At 43.2% G+C, this 26,605-nt stretch overlaps 1 protein-coding gene across 12 annotated transcripts in view; it reads right to left on the minus strand.

The window, feature by feature from the left end:
* Positions 1–26,605, minus strand: part of ncam1a (neural cell adhesion molecule 1a) — a 147,490-nt gene that overhangs the window by 103,721 nt on the left and 17,164 nt on the right. Inside the window, exon 1 of one of the 12 annotated variants that reach the window (XM_081720189.1) lies at positions 18,181–18,211. The exons of the other annotated variants lie outside the window; for them this stretch is intronic. Within the exon in view, the coding sequence (XP_081576315.1) occupies positions 18,181–18,196 (16 nt within the window). The 5' untranslated portion in view covers positions 18,197–18,211. Of the gene's footprint in view, positions 1–18,180; positions 18,212–26,605 lie in introns of those variants that run through there. 12 annotated transcript variants of the gene reach the window in all.

Here is a 26,605-nt window from a genome sequence, read left to right on the forward strand (position 1 = left end):
GCACTTATTTGGAAGTGCCAGGACTGGCCAGAACACTTACAGCTCACAAGGACAAACACATACGTGACTTGTTACAGAGATCATTTGCATGTTGCAACCTTGCAGAGAGTAATGATTAACAGTCCCTTGTATAGGTCTGTCAGTAGCCTCCTGATGACCCCTGCCCTTATGCCCCTAGCAGAGAGCAAATGTTGGGCCTTTCACTCCAGCGTCATCTCTTCAACCCACATGCTGCTCTGTATAAACAGCTTCTGTAATGCTGTCATAAATCTTGAAGAGTAAACGCAGCAGAAATAAATAAGATCCGCTGGGTTTGTGCTGCATCATCCCACAGGATGCGCCTAGCAGTGCCTAGCAGGTCTGTGTTTTTACTACACACACACACACACACACACACACACACACACACACACAAACAAACACATAGGTTCATACCCACACACACACATATCCACATACACACTCAGTTTTACCCACAGTAAACTACTCTCCAGGACTCAAGTAAGAGCTTATCGTTACAAACTCTGTAGAATTAGGATTGCTGTATTTGGCTGTACTGTCTTGGCATGAGAAAGTGCAGCACAAGGCTGCAGACACAATTTGGAGAGAAAATCGTCGATCCACTGCAATTTTTTGACAGACTTTGAGGCAATGTTTTATGTCAGAGTGGAGAGAGTGAAGCTAAAGATTGTTGCAGAAGTTTCAGCATCTCGGTGCGGTTTGATGGATGCCACACACCTCTACCGACCTGGCAATCTCAAGGCTGACGACCTCCAAGGGAGCCTGGGAGGCTAATCCTGCCTCTCCTCTCTCCTCTGTCATTAAATGACAGCTTCCCGAGACGCAGAGAGGAGTCAACAAAACAGATTTCAATACCTTCAGCACCTTCCTGATCTTCACCTGCATATTTCCCCCGGGATGTTTTAGGATTTTTATTCTTGGAAAACCCATTCTGATGTGAGTTTAGCTCCCTTACAGGGCTGCGATCCCTGTGAAGTGCACCGCGCCCTGTACAGTGTACTGTGTGCCATGCGTTTCACTGTGGTTGTTGTGGAATAGTGAAAGCGTGAGCCAGGGGGATCTTACCTAAGATTCGGAGTGGAGGCAGGCAGATAGCAGGGAGGGTTGCAGCAGGGAGAGGAGAAAAAAAAACCCTTAGTTACAGCACACAATCAATGAACAAGAAAATGGAACATCAGACTGGCAGACTAAAATGTCTGGAATTTAAATGGCTGGATATTTTGTATAGAGACATGTCTCTGTTCAGGTATCAGGGTTAAAGTTCGGAAGTTAACCCATGCTTTCTGAGGGACATATATAACATAACAATAACCAGACTTTAAGAAAAAATACATGCACACAACACACATACACACACACACACACACACACACACACACACACACACACACACACACACACACACACACTTACATCAGTATGACAGAGACATATAATGCCTTCAAAAAGTAGCGGCCACCGATGCCCTGAGTGGAAGTTCAAGGATTAGGCCACATGTTCTTACAACAGGCAACCAAGTGTGAAATTAATGGAGCCAAAAGCGGAGTAGGCTAAGCCGTAGTCAGTTTCTCGCCGATACCTGCCACGGGCTTTGTTTTTGTATTTGCAGTCACCTGCAATGGCTCTGCACTGCTACACCCTAATATGACACACATGGCTAAGAACAGCACACTAAAGTCAGCCGTCTCTACGCCTCTGTTGGTATATGAGAAAAAATCTGCCAAAGTAAGATGTCGGTATCGATCATTGCTTGCAGTCATATAACTAACAGCAGCATAACGTAGTTTTTCGGACAGAAATTCAGTTCTTCAGAGTGTAGTTAGCCAGTAAAGATGTGTATGAGTTATCTGTTATCTAGTGGAAGATTAATAGAGGACAGGGAGAGGAGACTGCCGCTAATGTGTTTCCTATTGCTTGACTCTTAGGTCACCAAGTGGCCTCAAGGTCAGACTCTTAAAATAAGATTCCTAAAATAAGAACCTTTTGTAAAAGTCATCATCTCTCCTCGTGTGTGCATGGAGAGTGCTGGCGGAAATGGAAAGTGTGGACACACTTGAGAAAACCAGATCTTGTCTGGCATCTTTCACCAGATCTTCTGGTTTTCGTCCCTGCCGATCTATCTTGACCCCTGCCTGAGTCAGCACACGTAGATAGCTTTTTGTGGTGAACGGAGACACGCACAGTATTAGAAGAGATCGGATGTTATCAGGGCATGCGGTGTTCACCCATGGGGCTCGCTGCCATGTGCAATGCATCATGGGGTGCAGTGGCACGGTGCTTGATGAAATACTGGTATGTCACTGAGCCTTATCAGGTGCTGCGATTCAGACGATACAGGAAGGTGGGCGACCATATTTATCAGCACGGTGAGTTTCATCCGCAGCTGTTTCATCCTCAGTTCCTCTCCTTTAATGTTATAATGAAGAGCTTGCTGCCAAGAGAAAAAACCCCAGCATATTCATACTGCTTTTCATGTGTACATCATAGGTGCAGTGTAGCTTCTCTGATAGCATGACAGGCTCTGCGAGTAACACTCTTGCCTTTATTCAGCATGTCTCCAGGTCTACGCTTTATTAAAGCTGGCATGTGTGGATTTATAGCACTGCTGCTCTCGTGTGCTCAGAATAAATCGGAGCCATTGCTCTCCATTATATACACTGGATGGGGTGTGATATGACTGTCTGCAAGAACCAAAATCTGCTTACCGAACAGGTTTAGATTGGTTTTGGCTGCCCGACAATAGGGAACTTTATATACATGCGTCATCGAAGACAGTTTGTATTACTCTGTATCAAATTTTACCTTTTCTGCTGGATCTGGTCAGTATCAAACAACATATGGATGCCAACAACTGAAGTTTTCACAGAAGGCAGGCTTCCCTTTGAGTTAATCCATTTAAAACAATGTAGTACATCAGTAGAGTATGAAGAAGTGTGAGAACGCCTGTATCCAGTACAGAAGTAAATCCCCAAAATGTGCTCTGCTTCTGGTCTATTTAGGTAAGGCCTACTTTCATGACTGGAAGCCAAAAAGAGTTTAACAAATTGGGGAGTATTATTTGTAATTCAGCAAGCTAGATCTGAGATTCCAGTAATTACAGATCCACCTCATTAGTAACTTGGATGTTTCTATTTTCAGGTGGTTGGAGCAAGAATCTAAATTCTTGTGGTGAAATACTTTTTAAAATAAACAAGTTTCCTTTGGCCATATTTTGCTGCAAGTCAGCTTGGATTAAGGGTTGGCCAAGGGTTACACAGCCTGATTAACATCACATCACAGCTTCTGCTTTGCTGTTTAAGGCCAAGCAGCCTGCCTGCAGATTTATTCCCTTCAGAAACTAAAGCAACGAGGGGGTTCCTCGGACTCAGAAAAGATCCTGTTTACCATTTGAAAGGGAAATATTGATTTAACCTCATCCATAAAACTGAAGCCAGGGAGTTCTGATATATGTATACACTGGTTTAGGTTGAAGTTAAAAGGGGGGACATACAAATATTGTGACAAGCAGAAGATAAGGAATGGGGCGGATAAAGCCATTTTGAGGTACGTGTCCCCATGCTCCTCAAGAATGCAGTGTGGTAGCTGTGTGCAGTGGTCTTCAGGAATGCTGTGTGCAGTAGCAGGGTTCAACAGTTCAGCCGGTGCCTCAGATCTACCACATGGGTGTCGTGACTCTCAATCTGGCTGGCCAGAGCTGATGCAGCAGAAAGAAAGGCAGGGATTATCCATCAGAGCCATTTTCCAGCGTCCACAGGGCTAAAGAAGACACCATGGGAAAAGAACAGGCGCGCGTGACACTTTTTATGGGCAAAGTGTCATTGCTAGGTGACCTCTGCTAGCATGCTCCAGCCCTCCTGCTTGGCTCCCTGCTGTGTCATGGATCAATCACAGGAATTCTGGAAAATGCGATACAAAATAGGGGTGGGGGGCGCTGACTGTGTGTCATGCTCCTTTGATTTGAATCCACTTTTGCTGAATCCTAACAGACAGTCGCACTCGCATGCTCATGCTCACAATCGATAGCCATCATCAAGAGCTATTTGATGCCGTCTGGATAGAATCATTGGCATACCGAATGGAAATGGAAGGAAAATGAAAGTAGGAAATAAAGGGAAACAAACACGCAGGCAAACGCACAGTTAAGTGTCTCACTGAGTCCTGGTGCCTTAGCTTAGTAGGGGCTGCAGGCCCAGGCATGCTTACAGCAGCTGTCAGAATACTCTAATGTAAACTAGCCAACCACTCACTGATTGAAGCCACAGGCAAATCGCCTGTGAGGTTAAGCCCAAAGGCCTCCATCATGACGCCGCCATCCAGAAAAGCCCCGCCACTCCTGATGGATCTGTCGTCAAGTCCAGTCCACATGTCACCACCGCGGTGTACTTAACTGTTACTTTCTTAAGGAACACAGCATGCATGTCAAACACAGCACATTATTCCTTGAACTAACGTTCCGAATTATACACCAGCGGGGGATAATCCGTTTCCCGTGGGGGGGGGGAACGCAAAGCTCTGGGATATTGCCTGTGTTCTGGAGTCAGGGGTAAGTGGAAGAGTCAAAATTTTTGAACTGGCCTTCTTGTTGGGCTGACAGCAAGGTGAGGGGAGTGGGAGTCTCACAGTCAGCCATTAGGACGCCTGAACAAAAGAGGGAACTGAAACACACCTCACAGATAAAAAGGTCACAGCATATCCAATTACTTGTGACATTTTCCATTCAAATTCTCGAAGACGGGGCAGAGAGGGGCTGCGCAGGACTGGCGTATTGCTTAATCTTAGCACGCTTACAAAGTGTTGAGGCCATACCTCGTGTCAAATGTACCCATCCATCTCCATACACGCAGGCTCCTGGACTTTTACAGGTCAATAAACCGGAGTCTCTCACCACGGCCAACGTGACCCCATCACTGCCAACAATCTATGCTAGGTGCTTGCTTGCTGTTTACTGCACTGTCATGCCAGGACGCACTCATAATGACAAGACCGGCATCTTTTGGATTTGAAACTGAAACCGAGAGGTGACAGTGGACGGGTTCGTGTTTGAGCCGACTAAGGCCTAGTACTGTCAGTGGAGGGCAGTGGAGAACATATGCGTGACGTGCACCCTTCAGCTCGGCTGGATTGCAGCCAAAGGCTGAGTCGCGTGATCCATACAAATCATTTGTTTCGACTATTCTTCCTTGCACCGTTCCACCTGACGGCCAATTCTGTGCACCCATCCTTTCAATGCCCCTGAAAATTTCTGTGGGGCCCTGAGGCACAAATGCCAATGACAGTTCATTCATTCTTTCACCCGGGCAATTAACAGGCACGTGTGGGTCACCAGCAGATGGGAGTGAGGGCCCGTTTCCTGGGGCGGCGCATGCGTAGCAACCTCACGGGCTCCTGAATCCCATAAAAGCACACATGAAATGGCAGGTGGCAAAGCAGCCAGGTTCCAGACAAGCTTCTCCAGGGAGGACAGTGTGCTGGAGAGGAACTTCACCTCACTTCACACTGCCGTAGATCGCTCGAGGGGCTGGAAACGCTGTCCACACTCGAGAGGACCCTTAATTACATGCTGTGCTGAATTGTGAATTTGCATTTGGCCGTCTGCAGGCAGACACGGCCTGTGTGTAATGCAGTGAATCCCCAGCTTTAATTACCAAACAGGCCATGTAAGCATGTCTGCAGAACACCACCAAACGATAATATCCATCCCATGGCCAAATGTGAAGCCAGACTTGCAGCAAATGGATGAAGCTCATGACTGATTTCGGTCTCCCTGATTTAGAAGTAGAAGCTTTATGTGGATGGTAAAGGGAACAGAACATTGAGCAACACTGTGGTCACTGTGTGTGCTCAGCGATGTGGTATAAAGCTACATAGAGTTTCTACTAACAATTCATGAGGCTTTTCATTCAGCTAGCATAGCGGAGCACATACCACATCTAAGCATGGCATGCTTCAAAAGCTTTTTGCAGAAAATGGCAGCGATCCGCGCTTGCCATTCTAAAATCTGAGACGCTCCTGCTGACAAATTACCCATTCAAGAAACATATGGAATAGCAGAGGTATGCAAACTCTTGCTTCTCTCATACCCTGATAACGTGAATGAAAATGGACTAGATAAATAAATAGCCAGCCAAAATAGTAGAGAGAAGCAGCCTGCGTCAGCGGTGAAACATCGTTTTGCCTTCACGCTGCCGGCAGATGAATACTGGCGAGCATGCATGTCCCCAGGCAGCCTGAGCAAGTTGACCCCCATGTGACCCTTGTTTCTCTCAACACTTTAGTCGTGTGCTACTGTTCTCTACCAAGCAGACAAGAAAGCAGTGAGAGCCCAGAGATAGGGATACACAAGTGTGCGCGCACACACACACACACACACACACACACACACACACACACACACACACACACACACACACACACACACACACAAACTCTTACTCTTTCGCTCTAACACACTTGGACGATAAATTGATGGGCTAAGGGTTAAGCATGACACGGCTGATGCTCCTGGGAAGTGCTTCCCCTCTCTAAAGCCTGTATTTATTATCATAAAATAATGTCTTTTAGAAGGAGAAAACTTGGCCACAGACAGAAACATTGCCAATTTACCGTACCACACAGTTCTCTGTAGCGCAGGCTGTCTGGTGAGGAAAAAAACTCTCTTCCTATTACTGCTTCTCATGTATACTCAGAAAATCTGTTCAATCTGAAAATCATTATGCATATTGGTCACCACATTCCCAAGGAGAACGAAGACATGAGGCTTTCATATGGTATGTGATTGTGTGAATGGTTCTCCCACTTAAAATGTAGCAAGATTTATATGCAAAAGACTAGTCCCTGCTAGAAGGACATAACACAAGCAAATTCAAATAACAGGCGCAGAAGTCCTTTGCGGACTCCTTTCAAGTCCTTTGCGGCTCCCTCTACATCTAAAGATGTAGAAAGCAAATTCTAAAAATGCAATCAGATGAAAGGAGCAAAGGCTGCATATTTCAGACGACACCATCATATCTGGCTAACTTCCTGAAATCCAACACTGTCTAGACAGAGGTCAGGAAACACCAGCTTTGAGAGTGCCTCTACATAAACCACTGTATCTCTGCCCCCTAACCTCCAACCTGAAGTATCAAGTTCTCGATTCATGTGTCCTCATTTTAGCAGGCGAAGGCCGAAGGGCTGCCTGCTTTTCTGCAGAGCTCCAATCCATCCGCCACACAGCCCCAGCACTGGGGAAATGATTAGAAAAGCCTCATTTGAAGTTCCCAGGACACTGGGGTAGACGCATATTTTATTTCACCATGTCATCTGCAAAAGTCTTTACACTACTGCAGCCCTGACACATTTATTCCAGTTCAATTTTTTCCTGCAATATAAACCCACCCCTAAGAGCGTGACGCCGGGTGACACTGAGACTCTGTAAGTGTTCACAGCTGGGATGAACCAGAGACATAAAATGTAGAAAATGCCAATGTAAAAAACATTCTGATAACGGTTTCAGCAGAGCCAAAATCAAACAGGCTCATTCTTTGTCTGTCTCTCTCTCTCTCTCTCTCTCTCTCTCTCTATATATATATATATATATATATATATATATATATATATATAGAGAGAGAGAGAGAGAGAGAGAGAGAGAGAGAGAGAAAGAGATTGATTGAAAATTGCTGTGAAGTACAGAAAGTTTACAGAGAAACAGGACGTTTTGGACAGAGGACCTGTATCAGTACACTGCAGTTACTCACCTGGAATCTTCTTTGGATATTTATATACATATAACTGCTAACTTGAGAAAAAGATGAGTGTTTACTACAAAACTTCTTCCTGTGCCCTAACTTCAATCTCCAAAATGGTATTAATAAGATATGATTCAAAAAGTTCTCAAATGGAGGAAATAAAAGGTTGGTGGGATTCCTATCAGAATATTCTGGGCTGCTGTTTAAGATGTGACATGGGTGTCTAATAAGCATCAGAATAAAGCATGCCCCAGGACTCCTGGACACCTTCACAGAACCATGCCAGCAGGGTTACCAATTCAATAGCAACAGAACTAAAAAAAATCATAGTGTCATTCTAAGAGCATGAAAGCATAATTTACACACAGCGAGTGCACAAAGGAGCGGTGTATTCTAATACAGACAGGCACACCCACATTTGACCTTTGACAGTTTGGTTTATTAGGTACTGCATTGTTATTGGTTATTGAAGGAAAGCTATCATGCCAGGCATGTTTTTGTGTAATAACTGAAGTAGCTGTTTGGGAACTTGTACAAGTATACAGCCACCATATGTGATGATCACATCTCTAACAGCTTTGGATTCCTGAATGTTACTAGGGAGACCCTAAAATGATTAAGTCACAGTTATTAAGGACAATGGGAGGTATTACCATGATAATAATGAACTGGGATGATCTCACATCTAATATCATTCTCATCACTCTGCTTGCCTTACCTTAGTTTTGCTTGCGCTATAAAGGCCTATGTTTCAATACAAATCCAACTACAAAAGTCTATCAAGAGAAAAGCAAGGAAGCCATGAAACATGCATAGGATCAGCTTGACATCAAACACTTTGTGGGCCATGAATGAATAGAATAAAACTGCAAATGAAGGATCAGAGAGAGCTGAGCCATTCTGCCCTGCTGGGCATGGGGAGAACTTGCTCTCAACCTCTCAGACTGGCAGGATGAGAGCAAGGCCAACAGCAGAGGGAGCAAGCATCGCCATTAACCCTCCACAGCTTCATTGGTTTGTTTAAAGGCTCTGCCAGGGCTCATAAATTAACATGGGTCTTTTTATTTCTTTAGAGGGAGAAATCTAAAGAAAGAAGGTGGCACACTGTGCACGCTTCAAAAAGCTCTAAGAAGTATTATTTTCTACCGACTTCTTCAGCTTGTCCCAGTGAATTAACCCTTGTTTCTATAAGGCAGAACGGTGGTTTGGTAATAACGGTGGTATTCTCTAAGGAATACATGGCCAGGACTGCTCGACACTACTTTTTCTAATAATCTAATATCATCATGACCTGCAGATTGATCTGAAGAGATTGTGTGTCAGCAGATAGCTTTTAAATGTAATTCTACCAAGCGTATTATCCAATTTTAGCCCATTTTTATATTTGTAACTTAAAATGAAGTATATGTCTTCAAGCCAGATGGACCACTCGAAGGTTGCTCATTTTTAATGGTGCTGAGGTTGGTTTCCTCTCTGATGCCCTTACTCTTGGGTATATTTTCCCCATTAGTTGGAGCAGTGCGTTTGGCAGCTGGGGATCTCCAGCTTGTTTTTCCTACTAATGTGTGACACTCTGAGTGTAGAATAGAATGAAGCACACAGCTGTCTGGACAAAAGAAAAAAGCCAGAAGATAATGGTGCAGGATGGGGTACAAACAGATACTACTCTTGCACATTCAGCTTTGAGATGCTGCACAGAGACACTAATGTAAAGACTTATTCCATTATTAGTATTTGAGTTCGTGTTCTGAATGTTTTAATATATAAATAAATAATATTGCATTCTTGGGTTAATCACTATGCCCCATGCATCCATATCCAGGTACTGCAAATCTGAAGAATGCCAGAATGGCCTGGCACTTAATTACCATGTACTACAGTGAGGGAAAGAAAAACACCATCTACAGTGGAACACCATGTTCTAAGTGAGAAAAAAAAATATTTGAAAAATTCTGGAGCTGAGAAGAAACTCCATTCATTATGTTAGTCTCAGAGAGAAAACGGCAGCATTGTGCCACCATTTCAACCACTTAGCCAGGGAAGATTGCTGCAGAAACTGTTGGCATTGCTCGTAATTGACTTGGTCACTTTTGCTCTCTGGCAGTGTGGAATGGCTGCTGAAACATGGAAGCACCATCCACATTTCCAGAACACACAGATGTTGTAACGGTAATGTATACCACGGATTGCATTAAGGGGGTAATACTTATATATGAGCCCATTATGCTTCCTCCATAATTAAATTGGCTGGCCAGAGACAATAGAGGATGCTAAAATGGTTTGGGATCAATAATAAGCCCACGAGTCATGTTATTCAATTACTCCCAAACTAAAACCCACCAACGTGATTACCCTGATAGGTGACTTCCACAAATAATCTTGCTTCAGCAATTTCTCATCAGTATGAAATTAGTTACATGGCGTATGTGACTACAAATGTTATGTTGATTCATTGTATTAAATGTGACAGAGGAAATGCACAATAGTAAACTTACACATGGATATAGCCTTGCATGTTTGACTTTCCTAATCATATCCCTCTGCACAAGTGACATGTAGTGGACCTCATAATTTAAAATTATCTGGACTAAAATATTTCTCCTTCCTTTTCATGTCTTTCCTTTGCACTATAAAGAAAATAAGCCCTGGATAGCCACTCAAGCCACTGATGTGCATATCAAATTCCCACATTTGGGGTCCAGGGCTGTACTCCTGGGCTACTTCAAGGCCCTTTAGCTAAGCTTTCTCTGCTTTGTTCCTAGAGTCGACAGCTTCTACAGTGATGGAAAAAAGAATTCAAATGTCTTTAATGGAGCACATAAGAACCAGAGACAGACTGGTAAGGCTGAAACCACAGCTGGAAAAATCACACATGCACAAACACTCACTCTGACTTTCTCTCTCTCTCTCTCTCTCTCTCACTCTCTCTCAGACACACACACACACACAACAAAAAAAACCCAAAAAACCAAACAGATGACCACAGTAGGAGGAAGGACTAAAATAAGTCCAACTGTAGGGCAGGAGTGTTATCCTTATGTGCTCAGAAGACAGGGGTTATTCAGTATGGAAGAATGCTATGGAGGAATACTATGGAGGAATACAGGCACCATTACAGTCACTTTGGCCAAGTTAGGCTAAGTTTTTGATTACTTCTGCCTTGTGTGTTTCAGTAGCCTTATTTATCCTACAAGGCCTGGATGAGGCAACAACCTTGGCTTGTTCTTTTTCTCAGTGTGCAAAGTTTGAGAGGAGATCTCTTCTACACCTTATAGCTTATTTCTATTGCTGTTGAAAGCTGATAGTCTAATTACATGCTTGTATGCAGCTCATTGTGGAAACGTCCATTTCACACTGTTTTTGTGAGTTCTTTCTTGTGCTAGGCTTGATTTCCAGTCTGGCTGATCCCCAGTCTCATGAAGAAGTATGCATGACACATGAAATCCCATTCCTCCCTGGCTCTACGCTGATCCAGCATCGTTTGTCAGTGTGTTTCAGTGTGAAATCACTGTAAGATTGTTGAACTTCTGAAGAAACGCAGTTGCATTTGCAAAATGTCAGCCATGCCAGTCGGCTCTCACATGGTTTGTTATTATAGACTGGTTAGTGTTTGGTTGAAATGGGCTTTTCATCAAGCAAATTTTTAAGCTAATATCTACTCTGAAATGAGGGTGCATGTCTGGAGGGCATTCAGTGGTTGATGAGCAGACTTTTTTGTGTATATAATCTAAGGCTTAACACAGCCCCAGCATGAGGAACACAACCCACCATGCATGCCACGACATCTTCTGCATAGCCAGTAAATATATTGCTGAATTTAAAAAGGCATTTGCTCCTTGTGAGATTAAATGGCACTTTATAACAGTCAACAGGGATGTGATGCTTGTGTGAATGTTCCTCTTGAATAAGCAGGTTTTTTTAAGTGCTGACAGCCTTTGCTAGATTTTCTTCCAAGGATCAAAAGGATTAATTGAACCCATTAGAATGGGATGACTTGTAAGGGCAAAATTAAAGTGAGAATGATTTGCTGCTAGTTGGGGATTTCTCTTGAAAGCCCCACTCATTTACCAAATAACCTGGATTTCCATAAAAAAAGGATTTTTTTCTAGAGTCAAATATACAAATCCAGCATTAAATTTGCAAGCATATTGCCCTATGCAACATGTCATTAGTGGTCTGATATCACTGAATTTACACTTAACCATTCTTAACACGACAAGAACTTGGTTTGCAACTTATTCGCAGTCCCACTATTCTAAACAGCCTATTCCACACCGAATCTCCTCACTTGACTTATTACTGTAATAATGTGGATTGGTTGATGGTGTTAATCACTCCAATCGTCATCAGTCTTCATACTTCAGCTCCCTTTGCTCTAGCCCTGTTTGTTCTTGTGATATGACACAAAACAGATCCAAGTTCAGAGCTTCTCATTTCTAAATGAACGAGCCATCTTTGTTGTTAAACTCAGCCTGACAATCAGTAACCACAGTGTGGCTTTCTTATTGTCTGCTAAAGCCATGTCTCTCCTCTATCTTTGGAACTTACATCCTAAGCACTTTTAAGATTCCCTTTAATGTCTTACCCATGAACATAAACAGAAGAAACAAAACAGAAAAAAAACTCTGTTGCCTTAAAGCATTTTATTACTTTTTATCCATCCAGAATCCCAAGACCCCTCCTCTCACATCCTTTTTAAAGAGTCCTCTCATTGTTCTGGTAGGACCACCACAAAATGTAGCTAAGCCCAACCACATATACTCTGCTAAACTCAGTGGGACTTCGAGTGGCGTAACAAAACCGAATCGAAACCACACAACCCATACTGCATCATCCCACTTTACATACGAAAACCTATCATCCTTTTCTCACTTCTCTGCATGGGGTGCAAATAGCAAACCTGTTTAAAAGAGGCATCTTGCTAGGACTAGTGTATAGGTCTAATGGACCAAAATGGCAGCAATAAACACATAAATAAACATTATGGGAAGGGATAGTGTTCCAGGGGCAGACAGCAAGCACTATGGGTAAGTGCCAGGAAGCCAGTAAAAGCTTCTGTCAGTGCTCTAATCGAGTTTCGGCAGGACTTGGATCGGGCGTGGGGGTGGGGGGGGCCTGATTAGGTGCAGAGGGGAGTAGCGTGATGGATGAAGCAGGCTCTCCTACTCCCTTTTGAGCGGCACACAAAATGGCAGTGCGGAGGCTCCCTTAATGCATTGCTCTCTCCCATTACCCTGCCTGGCCCATATGGCTGCAGCACCTCACCACATGTGTGGAGGGCCATGGCTGTTACCTGCCCTAATCTCCATGTCCTACTCCCTCCCTTGTCCAGCGTGGGCTCCTTTGGCTGGTTGTTCACAGTATTGACCTAAGAGCTCCTTACAGCTGTAGTGAAACATAAGGGGTTATCGGGTATTCAGCCGTTTATTCAGTGCATCTGTCTACATTAACTGGCAGAGAACAACAGTTGCTCATGACACACTAAATGTTGACGACATTGGATGTTGCTATTGGAATAATTACTTAGGCGGTCTTACACAGGCTGCAAATTTCAGCAGTGATAAGATAAAGCAGGACTCCAGAAGACCTGTAATTAAGCATATTTGGTTTCTGCTTGCTTTTGCTGGGGCTCTCATAAAAGTGGCCAGTGATAGAGAATCACTGCAGTGAATGAACTGGCTACTGGTACTCTGGGTTATTCGCATAACGTAACCAAGCAGCTAATGTCAGACAGTGTTTTGTCTAACAGGCCTTCAGGCAGCTGTTTTCTATTAGTTTGAAAAAGGCCTTGATGCAATTAAACTGATCTGCACTAGCTCAGCTATGCAGTGAGATCTGCCTATAATCCACTCAACTGGTCTCTCTCTGGTTAAAATAAATTACTATAAGCCAGTCTCTCTCTGGTTAAAATACATTAACCATAACCCAGTCTCTCTCTGGTTACAATATATAAGCCAGTCTCTTTCTAGTTTAAAAAAACATTAAGTATAAACTCAACTCTTTCTAGAAAAATAACATAAAAATGCACTCTGTATGCTGCAAGCATCTAGTAACTAAGTTCCAGGAGACAAAATTCATTAGAATAGATAAATATGTATGGAAGCTATTTTTAATATTAACATGGAAAATGTATTTTGCCTTACTGAGAAAAGTTAGTTTGGAATGACTCATATTCATGGACAGAATATTTCTCAGAGTGATGGAAATATTATTAGACATATTACACCAAGGAAGAAAAAATACAAAAAACAAAGCAAGCCCCAAAAAAGACAAATAACAATGAAGCCCAACTAAAGCCATGATGAAGAAACATTGGAGTTTCACTAGTGCAATGTAAATGTTAGACGAGCTGGTCTTGCTACAAAAACGTCCTTTCCCAAGCATGCTGGGAGCAGCCCCGACCACAAACGGCAGCTATTTAGAGCAGCGGACACAATTCAGTTTGGTTTGTCAGGACAGGAACGGCTCCCAGACCAATAAAGCTAGCCGGGATAGAATGGGCAGGCTGCGGACTAGCCTTGGGGGGTTTACTGAGGCCTCTGAATAGCCTCAGTGGGTGTAACAGCTTCTATTCTCTTCAGTTTATTCCAACAGCAGGAAAATTAAAATGCTCACAACAGCCAAAGCTGAGATATTAATGCTCCGTGTGTAAAACAATTAACTACCAAGTCCCACATTTACTCAGGCACTGGATTTTAGAATCCTGTTACACACACTGAAATGGATTCAGAACCATCACATAAAGTAATGAATCGTCTTTATCAAAATTAATTAGATTTTTGCTGATATCAATGGCTGTGTGCTGAAAAATGCCAACAGAATTTTAATCAAACAGGCAAAGGTAAGAAACAAAACAAAAAATGGAAATGACTATTAATTTAGCTTCGCTAAACCAAGCTCTTCGCGTATGGAACATAGCACGCCCTAAAAATAGTTAAGGGGATAAAACCCCAAATGATTCTAGTCAAATCCCTGACTCACACAGATCTTTCTTGACCTCTTTTGCTCCCCACCACCCACAAACAACGCAGCCCCACCATGTAGTCTTAGGGTTGTAATTGTGGCTGTTTGGGGTAAATTTGAGGGCAGCAGTCCTTTTTATAAACACCAGGGCGGTAATCTCAAAGGCAGTGCCCTGCTTGTGTGTTACTGATGCGATGCTTCACGGACCCAACAACACACGTCACGTGTTTGACTTCCATTTTAGAGGCATGAACGTCATAGTGCGGCCAGAGCCAGGAGAGTCCGGGTGAAGCCGTGCGCCCGTGGGGACTAGCCGAAATTGTCATGTCCTCAGGGAGGACAGTCATTAGCAAGGATCTCAGTAAAGGGGGGCGTCCTGCTTTCAGACTGTTCAATAACGGCCTGACAGATGGCCTGGAATACCATGTGCCGCAATCGGCAGCAAGCAAGCCCCCAGCGGCCAATCAGATGCGGCTGTAAAAATAGATGACCACCACAACAGTGGAGTGTTCTCTGGGCAGGAGGAGCAGTCTCGCTGGCACTCTCTACTGCATTCCCCCAGCCCTCCCTAATGGAGGATGCCAAATTAGCGCCTAGCAGCTCGTCAGCCCTGGTGAACTATGCGCAGCATTCTAAGATCCTCCTCTATTTGTATTCAGTGGCAATCTGAGGACTCTCACAGAGGGCAGAATGAAATAATAGATATCACAGGAAATCAGCATATGGAGGGCAACAGCAGCCCAGGGGATGCCTCTCATTCCTCAGCTGGAGCACAAGAGCTCTGACGAGATCCAAGCTTAAGTAAACAACAATAACAACAACAAAGTAAACATCTCAAGTCTGTGACAGGGCTATGTGCTTGGGAAAGGACAATGTTTTCTCATTAAATGCTTAATGAGTCGATTTCAAATCCATCATGACTCATATGAAAGGCACTGTAGGGTTTAGTTAACCTTTAAACAGATGTGCTTGCTATGACCTAAATTTGTTTTCTTCCACACAGTGGCAGCTCAAAGTAAACTGGCAGTTTGTTTCCACTAGCTTGGAGTTTATGTTTTAAAAAAGTCTACCTGTGAAAAAGAGATTCTACAGTCACAGTCTTTTGTGAGTGGCCTTTCACCTTAACCTAAAGTGATGAAGTTGTTTTTTTTTTTGTGAGTGTTCATGTCACTGAGTAGAGAGCACAGGCAGGCTATGGACAACAGTAGAAGCTACGCCATGGTCCTCATATTCTGAAGCAAGCCTAATTAAAATGTCTATACAAATTAGAAAGCTTTCAGCGTGATCTGGGAGAATATAGCTGCCAGACACCCACAGGCATCTGCCACAGAGAAAATCTGTTTATGAGAGCTCTCTAAATTAGCGATCAATATGGGATATGTCAGTCATGTCTGGTCAAGTGCCTATGCTTTTGTAAAATGCTGGTCTCGTGTACAGTGTCAATATGTGTATCTCTTCCTTAGAAATAATGTCCCACTAAAAAGAGGTTAATATTTTTCTTATCATTGAGCAGAGAAAATGTATTGAATAAATAGTGAAAACCATATAAAACTATGTTCTCTTGTAAAAATGTAAAAATACAAAATTGCTGTCAGACAAAGATCAGGCAATAAAACCCAACAGGTAGAGGCTGAAACAGAATTTCCTAATTAATAGGTGTTATTCAGTGAATATTCAGTTTTTGAGTGTCTTTGTCTAGTTTCCTACAAATTACAGTGCTTTCCAGTTGATACAAATTCATATCCAAATAATTCCAGTTGGCAAACGTCACAGTGTGAGAACTTCATTGTTCACAGTAAAAACAATACACTTGCTCATGTTGACTCTATCCTGTCTGCTGAGAGGACCGACTCAAAGCATGGGACTCAAAGTGTGTTTCATTCTTCTCATCAACTATGACATCCCATCCAGCGTAGCCAGCGAGGGAGAGGATGGTACCCAGACAGCTGTGTGAGCAGCCTTGGCTTCCTGCCGCACGGGCAGTTGGTAATGACAGACGCCAGGGGCACTTAGCTGATGGGCCGGGTGAGCCCAGCACTGAGGGCAAATACTGGGTGAGGACGCCGTGCTTCAAGCACCAGTACAGAGTGTGGTCACAAATACAAGTAGCACAACAGCTCTGGACAGAGTCCAGCGAACCAGGGGTCACTCACATTCTCTCTTACTGGCTCAACCTGCCTGGGAGAGTGAGACAGGAACACATGCATATGAGGATAGAGGGAGATGATTAATGAAATGACAGACAGACGGGGTGTGTGTGTGTGTGTGTGTGAGTGAGTAGGGAGGGGGACAGTGTCTGAGGGTTTAAGCCTTTATCTTAATGTCTGCTATCATCACACCACAAGCACACCATCCTTCTGAGCCCATAATCAGTCCTGCAGAAATCACTGTGAGCCTAAGCCAGTACACACACACGCGCACACACACACACACACACACACACACACACACACACACACACACACACACACACACACACACACACATACACACACACACACACACACACACACAAACACACACACACTTTTTCCATACGCACATACTTACATAGACACACACACACACACACTTACTTTAATTACTGCCAATGGGAATGATAACAGAGCTCCCTTCTCCTACAACCTGGTTCCTCATGACTGCTCCACTCACATTAGAGTAACGTATCCTCTTCTCTGCAGACAGAGACCAGCTTATGGGGATTACTAAAAACATCTTTTACATATTACTTTTTTTCTGTGTTTTTTTTTTTTTTTTTTTTTTTTTACTTTGTTTCTGCAATAACACCCCAGTGCACCCAGTTGAAGCCAGTTGAAGTCGGACCAATAACAACAGCATGACAGAAACAAATTTCTGCTTCACTACAGGAATGCAATCAACTTGGACAAGATGGTGCTGAGGAGGCTTCTTCCCTGGAGAATGTGTGCAGAATAACGGGAGTGTGTTAGGGGTCACTCTGCTCCTCTAGTTAGGCTGGGCCCAAACCTCGCCTTGCTTCACTCCAACACACAGGGCCTTGGGCTAATGTGACATTTCAGAGCAATGAGAGGTGCCTAGCAGCCACCGTTTGCAGGCCTAGATTTGACCCCAGCATACAGACAGCGCAAAACGGGCAGGCTAAGGGGGATGGTGTATTCAGTGTGCACATAATAGTGTTCAGAAAACAGGCAGCAAATGGACAACATCCAGAGAGGATTACTGGGCTGCTTAATCACAACCAGATTTGGAGCATTACGATGGAAACAAAACTCTGAACGCTCGTAAAATTTATGACTCCTGGGTCTGTGCGTCTGTGTGTGTGTGTGTGTGTGTGTGTGTGTGTGTGTGTGTGTGTGTGTGTGTGTGTGTGCGCGTGCGTGTGTGTGTTAGACATTTAAGGATAGAGGAACATGTATTTAAGAAGTTTTAATTTGACAACATGGTGCTAAACCTTTAGCTGTGTTTTACTGACAAAGAAAAGTGCTCTTACCTTTATAGGCAACCATGATGATAAAAGTAGTCAGAAGGAGTTCGGAAACCCACACCAATTCAAGAAAGCAGCACCAAAAAAAGAAAGAAAAGAACAAGCAAATAAATCAATCTGCTCCTTGAGAGAAGGTCACCAGGAAAACATCGCACTGCAAAAGTCTTACGCATCATGCCGCCATAACACTAGCCTACAGGAAATGAAAAAGCCTGTTTTGTTTCACTCTCTGAGCCATCTCAAGGAGACAGATTTCATGAGTGTGCTCGTGGCAATAAATCACACTGTGCAATAATAAAGGTGAAACAGAAGCAGGCAGCTCTCCACCAAAGTTAATCACATTCAGTACAGTACTGATTAAAAGGATGGGCAGAATGACTGCGTCATACAGAGAGACGAAAAAGTGTGTGTCCTACAAATTTTTGGGAAATTTGCTGCCATGGCCGACCTACACTTTCCAGTGGTGGCCAACGGCAGGCAGCTAAGGTATCAGCATGTTTGCTGGTGGTAATTGAATTTGTGTTAGCTTAAAAGATTAGCACTCTCTCAGTTTACATGGCGTCCTGTCAGCGCTGGGTCATGCAGCGATCAGAGAAGTAGGCGTGAAAATGAATGAGGTGGGTCAGCATCGTGCCACCGGTTCAGGCCTCGTGGTGTCCATGACAGTGCTGCACAGGAAGCAGTGTCTGGGGACCCATAAAAACATGTGACAGGTGTTTCCATACCGGCCCCTTTTATAAATAACACGGCCTCCCACCGGTCCATTTTTCCATCGACCAAAATATAATTCGCAAGAAGCGACTTAAGCAGATAAGCGAGAACACTCGCCCACCCGCCCACCCCCCATCGTGGACCACACAGGAGACCTCCAGCCAACGTGGGAGAAGAACACTCACTCATTCAGCATCTAATGAGGTTTGGATGAATGCTTGGGCCCCGGGCCTTTGCTAGGCGGGTGCATGGAAAGAATGCACAGAAAGAGCCCCAGCAGTCAGTCACCAAGCATGAGGGAAGTGAAGGACTCTCATGAATGTAAAAGGGGCAGTAAGTGCATGTGAGAACATCATGTGTGTGACCCCTGTGCTAGGGTCGTAATTAGTACAGCCGTACAGAATATGCAAGAAGCCAAAGGGCACGGGAGGGAAGGGAGCTAAATGGGATGCATGGGCAGGGAAAGTCAGCGTGTCTATGCACCTCTTAAACGCCTTAGAACTACCCCATCCTGGATACATGATGTCTGCTTAAAGCCCAAAGCCCTTAGCAAGGAGACCGTTTATCAGGGGAAAATGTGGTTACCAGATTAAAAGGAATTGGAGATATGAAGGAAATGGCAAAATGCGATGTGTAAACACAGAGTCACGCAGAGGTTTGGACTCGGAATGTGAATTCCAAACTGTGCTTGACATTTCTGTGCTGCCAGCGTGACCCGACATTGCTCTAGGGCCATAGAGAGGGAAAATCAACACAGTTCTCTGATCTTTCATATCTTTCATTGGTCTGAACAATGCTCGAGCATGCAGATAGAGCACCTATTCAAAAGTCAAGTCCTCAGAATGATTTCTGCTGTATTTGAGAAACATGGCCCTGTTGTAGCTGGGAGCAACTCTCCATTCACACAAAATGGAGGCGAGAACCTTGAATCAAGATGAAAGAGCTCTCTAGCTGCCCTAACCTCAGCTCACTCGCTTACTCAGCCTCTCTCCCTCTCTCTCTCCCACTCTCTCCCTCTCTGGTCTCCTGACTTTGTGTGCTGAGGACTGAGTTACAGTAGCACAAGCTGTACCTCCACCACCAGCTCCCTGTATTCAGCTGGTCCTGGCTAGGATTTACTCTAGGGACATGCCCTCTGTCTTGGAGTTTATGGTCACAGGGCACGTTTCACTCCACTTCTCCACGACAGCTGCAGAAGTGTGACTTGGAGCACAATTACGTCTGCTTGTTGCATGTTCGATCATCTTCACTCAAAATAGGCCACCATATGTCGAGCCCTAACTGGGGTGGAACATACTAGTGGGTTTTTTTTTTCCAACTGTGGGATTGCTGATGTCCTGAAGCTTTCCAACTGTGACAGAACAGTTGCTACAAAATCAACCTGGCATGCTTCAACCTGACAGTTCCAGTGACTATCAGCATCCCAACTCACATGAAAAAATGATTATTGTTTGTAAAATAACTTTTGGCAGGATAACTAGATGAAACATATCTGTTGAATTTCACCATTTGTCAGATAAAGTAAAGGATAAAAACATAATTCAACTAAACTATATCCAACAAAGTAAAATTACTCTTAATTTAAATCTGCTCCCCCACACAACTACCCACCCACTCGTACACAACCACAAACACAAACACACACTCACAGGACCTCTGTTTTGCCATCTTGGACAACAGCTCTAAAATAGCTTTCAGAAACATGCATTCAGGCAACAATAGGAGAGCTAAGAAGTGTACTCATAACACTGCTACAAACATACCAGGATATTACCATCACATGCTGCCAAAGCAGGCACTGCCTTACTGAAACAGCAAACAAAGAAAACCACAGAGACTCTGTTTTATTAAAGTTCCACTTAGGACTGGCCTATAAATTTAGAGTGAACTATTTTCTGTTTTCTACAGAAGAGATGTGGGACTACTCTAAATCTGCCATCTCTGTCTTTTTGTCAGATGCCGACACCACGCCACCCTTTTGAGCAGTTTGCCTACACTACAGATAAAAGCTGCAAACGAAAGCCTGAGAGATGAGAAAGTTCAACATCACCACTGTTTCAGCCTTGACAACCAAAAAGAACCATCTTAACAGAAAACATGCCCGTTGGAAAAGAGTCCAGGATTCTATGACTTTTTTATTCCTGTAGCTTTCTCTCATGATTTCAAAATCATGTCCAGGCTCTTGTTCTACACAGCTCAACACTGCTTTACCCATCACTTTGCCAGCTAAAATGTGAAAGGACAACAATGGCCAAAGTATAATAATGATGTACAGCCTGCATCTTCCCATAATGAGTGGTGTCATCTCCGTACTGACTAAGAATGAGCTAACACATTAAGATCAGAACAAGGGAAAATGGAACGAGTAATCAGCAGCTCATTACTGAGTAAATGAGCATGCTATAGGGCATGAGGAGAGACTGGCAGCGCTCTACTGGTTTCAGTCCACGCTGCTTCTGAGAACACAACACCAGGCTCATTCTAGCACTTCGATAATTTATGAATGCTGGGTTTAAAAAAAAAAAAAAAAAAAAAACCACCACCACCGCAGGGCTGTAAAAAAAATTCTGAAATATGAACACCTTCATTAACCAAAGATGTGGAAGACAAAAGTAAAAGCAGACGAAAGAGTTCCACCGGCGTTAAGCGGACTAACAGGTTTATGCGGTTGAAGGTCATATTCTGAAAGGAAAGCTTGCTGTTTAATACTGCCCAGGATGTTCTCCACTCCTGTCTTCACTGATAGGATGTACCTTTAATGCAGCGTGAGGTAAGTGCTTTGTACTCCTCACAGATGTGAGCTATGTAACATAACCCACCTAAATACCATCAGGGATATTCTGAGGTAGACTTTAACGCCATGCTTTTAACAAGGTCTCGATGGTTAATAAGTTAATTAATAAGTAACCAATCATGCTAATTTTATAGAGCTCACTAGCTATATATGTCATGTCGATACCATCATTTCTGACTCTAATTTCCTTATCACCATTATCTAAATGAAAACATGCTATGCAATCTGTAAGCATGCCAAGGAGAAAACATGAAATATTGCATGTCTGAAAATGACCTGTATACTGTAGCTTCATTTCATTTCAGTTACCTCGAGGCGTCATTCTGCAAAATATTTACCACAATATCTCCAATGGGTCCCAATATTTCAATAGCTTGGCCATTATGGTAATGCAAGGAGTTTTAATATGCCAATGAATTCCACCCTTCAGCTGAAGCAAAGAAAACAATTCATTTAACACCCTGCCAGCAGCCTAATGGACACACTTCATCTTATTCATTCTTGGTTTCAATACTCTTCACATTTACCATGACCATAAATCCTTAGCTTCACACTGTGCATCCTGGGACTGATCATGTCATTGCGACAAATAATTTCAAGGATACAACCAAAGCTCATGTGCACTTTAAGTAGATATTCCACTTCATAAAAATCCAACTTCCACCCACACCACTTTCAATCAAATACCTGGTGGTCCATATTAGAGAACATATGAACATATAATCCTGCAGCTATTTTGTGAATTTCTCCAATAATATTATTAGAACATTAGACGCACAAACAGAAGGTTCCAAAAATGCCTTCTGTCCATTCTAGTTCTGATATCCAGATGCAAAACACAAAGATGATGTTTGATGATAATTTCATGAAGTGTCTGAGATACAGCCCTTATGATTCACAGTTATATGAGGCATTAAGCACTTAGACAACACTGATATAACACTGGATAACTTCTAACTTGAGGTGCTTGAACTTTGAAAACTGCCATTGCTCAGCCTGACACCTGGTTCCTCTACTGTTTTGCATGCCTCTTCTGTTCATCTTCACATAAAGGAAACGATGAGCCTGTTTTACTCTGTCAAACATACAAGGATCGAACAACCAGAGAAAGCACACCACAGCAGTTTCAAATTTACCAAATATTTGGGAGGGCAAAACGAACCCCTAGTTTCTGCAGTAGATGAAAGCAACTCTCGCTCCTCTCTTCTATAGTTTGTTTAGTTGAGGAGCTTGGCTTACAGTGATGGAGCTTATGTCAACACTAGCCCAATACCGAATTACAAAGTGAGGGAGGGACCATGCACAATACCCCACTGCTAGCCTACAGGAGGCAACCCAGACAGGCTTTGTCAATACCCCATACTGAATAAGTAAAAAAAAGGAGAAAATACCCACAGTAAGCCATCGCTATACATCATCTGAAAAACACGGGCACTCAGCATCTTGCTTGCCACAACGAGGCATACATCTTCCCGTGTCTGCAGAAGGATAGCTGTGATTGTCATCAGTCACCTGTCAAGTATTATGCACAGTGATTCCAAAACCTCTTCTGATAATGCTTCCACTTGGCCACACCCATCCTGTCAGGCCTCGCCCTGTCTACAGGAGCAGGCTTTATGGCCCGATGTCCGTCCCGGTGACTAACAATGCACCATGACAAAACAAGCCGAGCTGGCAGACAGCAAAACTCTGGCGCCCTGCGATGAGGTGGCCTGATGCACTGCACCCTGTCGCTCCAGCACTTTAAGGAGGCAATTTTCTGAGTGATTTTGCTCTGTGCAACATAGCTTTTTATTAAAGACATGTTTGATAACTGTTCCTGGGAAAAAGAAAAGAAGGGTTCCCAGCAGTAATGGAGCTAGAGGCTTTTCAACAACAAGCACTTTACCTTGAATATGTGCCATGTAAACTCAGGTAAAGATGAATTAAGTAGCACCTGCAGATTAGTCCCGGAAGATTTCGTCAACCTCTGTGCCAAGTTTTTATGACAGGTTTATCCGACATCCTGAATTCTCCAACACATCAAAAGCAACCTTATCTGCTCTATACTGCAGAATTGGGGTTCTGTGAGGCTATGATGCATCTATGATAGCTCACACACATCTGCATGATCTGCAACCCAACAGCTGTCTCTCCCAGGCCATGGTTTTCCGGGGCTATCTGATATGGAAAATCTGCCTCTCCAAAGAATCTAGAAACCAATGAATGAGGTGCTGCCAGGAAATTCCCCCAGTGCAAACCACTGCTGAGTCACATTCCCTTTAATTCACACCTTTCTCCAACTGGGCCAATGCCCTATGGTCTGATCATTTCTGTTTGCAACATACAAACTGAACTGCACACAAACATAAACCTCCAATATAAGCCTAAATTTTTTTAAACATATTGTTTTTTTGTTGTTGTTTGCTTGTTGTTTGTTTGTTTGGGGGCTACAGTAGCATGGGAAAAGTTGAATGGTCATTAGCACCAACCTGGTCAGAAGGGTTCACACTCTGAGCATAAAGGGGAGGTTAGCATGTGTGTGATGTCTCGTAGACTTAAAGGCTTCCATCATCTTTGTCTCAATGAGTTACAGATGTTCTCTCTTATGATTTGCACCAAGTACACTATAAATAAAAGAGCCTGCTGAACCCCAGGCAGTAAAACCCAAAGCATGCTACTGATCCCGCGCTAGTCTCCATGGCACAGAGGGCCCCTGCTAAAGAAAACATCACCTGTGATTCCACACGTGACCGGCTTTACAGCCTACCACTCACGAATGCAATCAATTGTGCCATTCAACTTCTTTTACACTAGCAGATTTCAATAATGCTTTAAATAACAATAAAAGCAAAGGGTAATAAAAGTCTCCAGATGTCGAGGTCAACCAGCTAGACGCAGGGCTGGGAGGGATGGTGAGTGGTGATGAGCTCCTGATTACATTTCAACTTAATTTAATTTAATTTAAAATTTTTTTTTGATGGTATCTTTTACAGCAAGGTCAGTTGTCATGCAGATAATTCTGAATTCGGGCTGAGATGAGTTTGATCAATGGGCCTATGAGTCTCCGCTGAACGCTGAATGAGTAGCTAGCGCATTGATTCAGTGGCACTGACACACTCACACACCCATCCCACTGGAGGGCTTAACATGTTATCCTTTATGGTGCTTTGAGTGGGCAAAGCTTGATGAGTGAGTGTGATGTCAACCAGAGAGTGAGACAAGGTGCCCCCCAGGGCTTTGAGCAGTGTGATGCATTCAAATTCACCTCCTTGAGGAAGTAGCCCTCTAAGTAGCAGGTCGCTTTGAGGTACTTTTGTTCGTTGGTTCTATCCAAGAAGAGCAGCTTGACGCATCAACAGAGGACCACAACAACAATGGCGATTCTGATGTTGCCATGCTCTTCATTAAAAGATAAGGACATGTAACAGCCAGAGTCTTGCCACTGGAATCAGCTTCAAGCCCATCCAAAAACAAGGCCATTACAGAGACCAACAGACACTTTTAAATGACGCAAGTTAAATAATTTCCTCATTAAGTCTTTCAAATTGAGCCATCAGCTCAAGTAACTGCTGTTAATATAAGTATGCTTAAATTTTTTAATATGTTCAGAGGCACGCACCCCACCCCGAAAGCTGAGAGCTTCATGGTCTAATTAGGAATAACTAAGGGTTATTTATTCATGTTAAGAGGACTTCTTATCCTTCACAGGAAGACAATGGCCATGCAGAGATTCAACTGCTAATCTAATCACTCAGAAATCCTACAAGTTCTCTTGAAATGTGATTTCAAGAGGGAGTCGACGTGAGGCCTGCTGGATCACAGAACATGTGCATACAGTAGTAACTCATCAGCTATCCAGGCTGCTTGACACAGGGCTCTCCAGGGACGCAAGAACTAAGGTTAAAAGACCTAAACTTGCACACATACACAAACTAATGCCTGGCTAACATCAGGATATAAGACAGTCATTTTATTTTTTAATACATTATTTAAATAATCTATATATTTGCAATCCAACTGAAAAGCAATGTGTTATCGTGTATGGAGCTTATTACAAATCTTAAGTCTTTTTGAAGTCTTTTTTTCCCCATCTTCTATTTAAGATGACCCATGCTTAAATAACCGTGGACTGAAATAGACATGTTCAGCAGATGTTTTCTGGTGAGTGAATTTAATGGGATAGAGCAGATATTTAAATCCCTTCTTCATGTGCTAAATATCAGTTCCATGACTTTACACACCAGTCCAATCATCTGAGCACTGTCGAATAACTTCGAGGATCATGATCTGGAGATGTGCTTACTGTTTCATGCATTGCACTGCTGAGCTGACTAAAAATGACCACCAGTTCTTAACATTAATCCAAGCTGCTGTGACTTTTCAATCTGTACTCCTCTATAATAAACCTAACTTTATAAAATAAATAATTTTATAATGTTGTTTTCTACACAGGATGTATAGAGAACATAATGCTTCTGTGGCACCACAATTGAAATTGAAACTGAGAAAGAAAAAACACACTGTTTAGCAGCACCAAAACAGTAAGCCCATGTTTGTGCTTTATAGGGTAGTTCTGCTCAGAGCACATTGGAAGTGTTTACAGAGACCCTGCTGCTGATGGCCAAGGAAAGTCAGACGACTGCAAGCAATAGCAAGCATAAACTGATAGATGTAGTCTAAAGTGCTGAACAGACTCCCAAACCTATTATTCATTACAGCATCTCGTCAGAATGTGCCAACCAAAAGACCTAACAAGGAGGGAACGTATCGTGTAATTTAAAATGCATCAGATGCAATGCTGTCATTCGATTTTCCATTTAAACAGGCCTGCAGAATGCATAAAGGCAGCTGGGTACTTTAACTTTAATAAAGAGATTTTAATCTTGGGGAGAAAAAGTGAAACTGTGTGTTTCCACACTTGTTTGTGTGTGAGAAATGAAGCCA

The sequence above is a fragment of the Electrophorus electricus genome, chromosome 8 (genome assembly GCF_041902795.1).
Source record: "Electrophorus electricus isolate QZ-2024a chromosome 8, ASM4190279v1, whole genome shotgun sequence".
NCBI lineage: Eukaryota > Metazoa > Chordata > Actinopteri > Gymnotiformes > Gymnotidae > Electrophorus > Electrophorus electricus.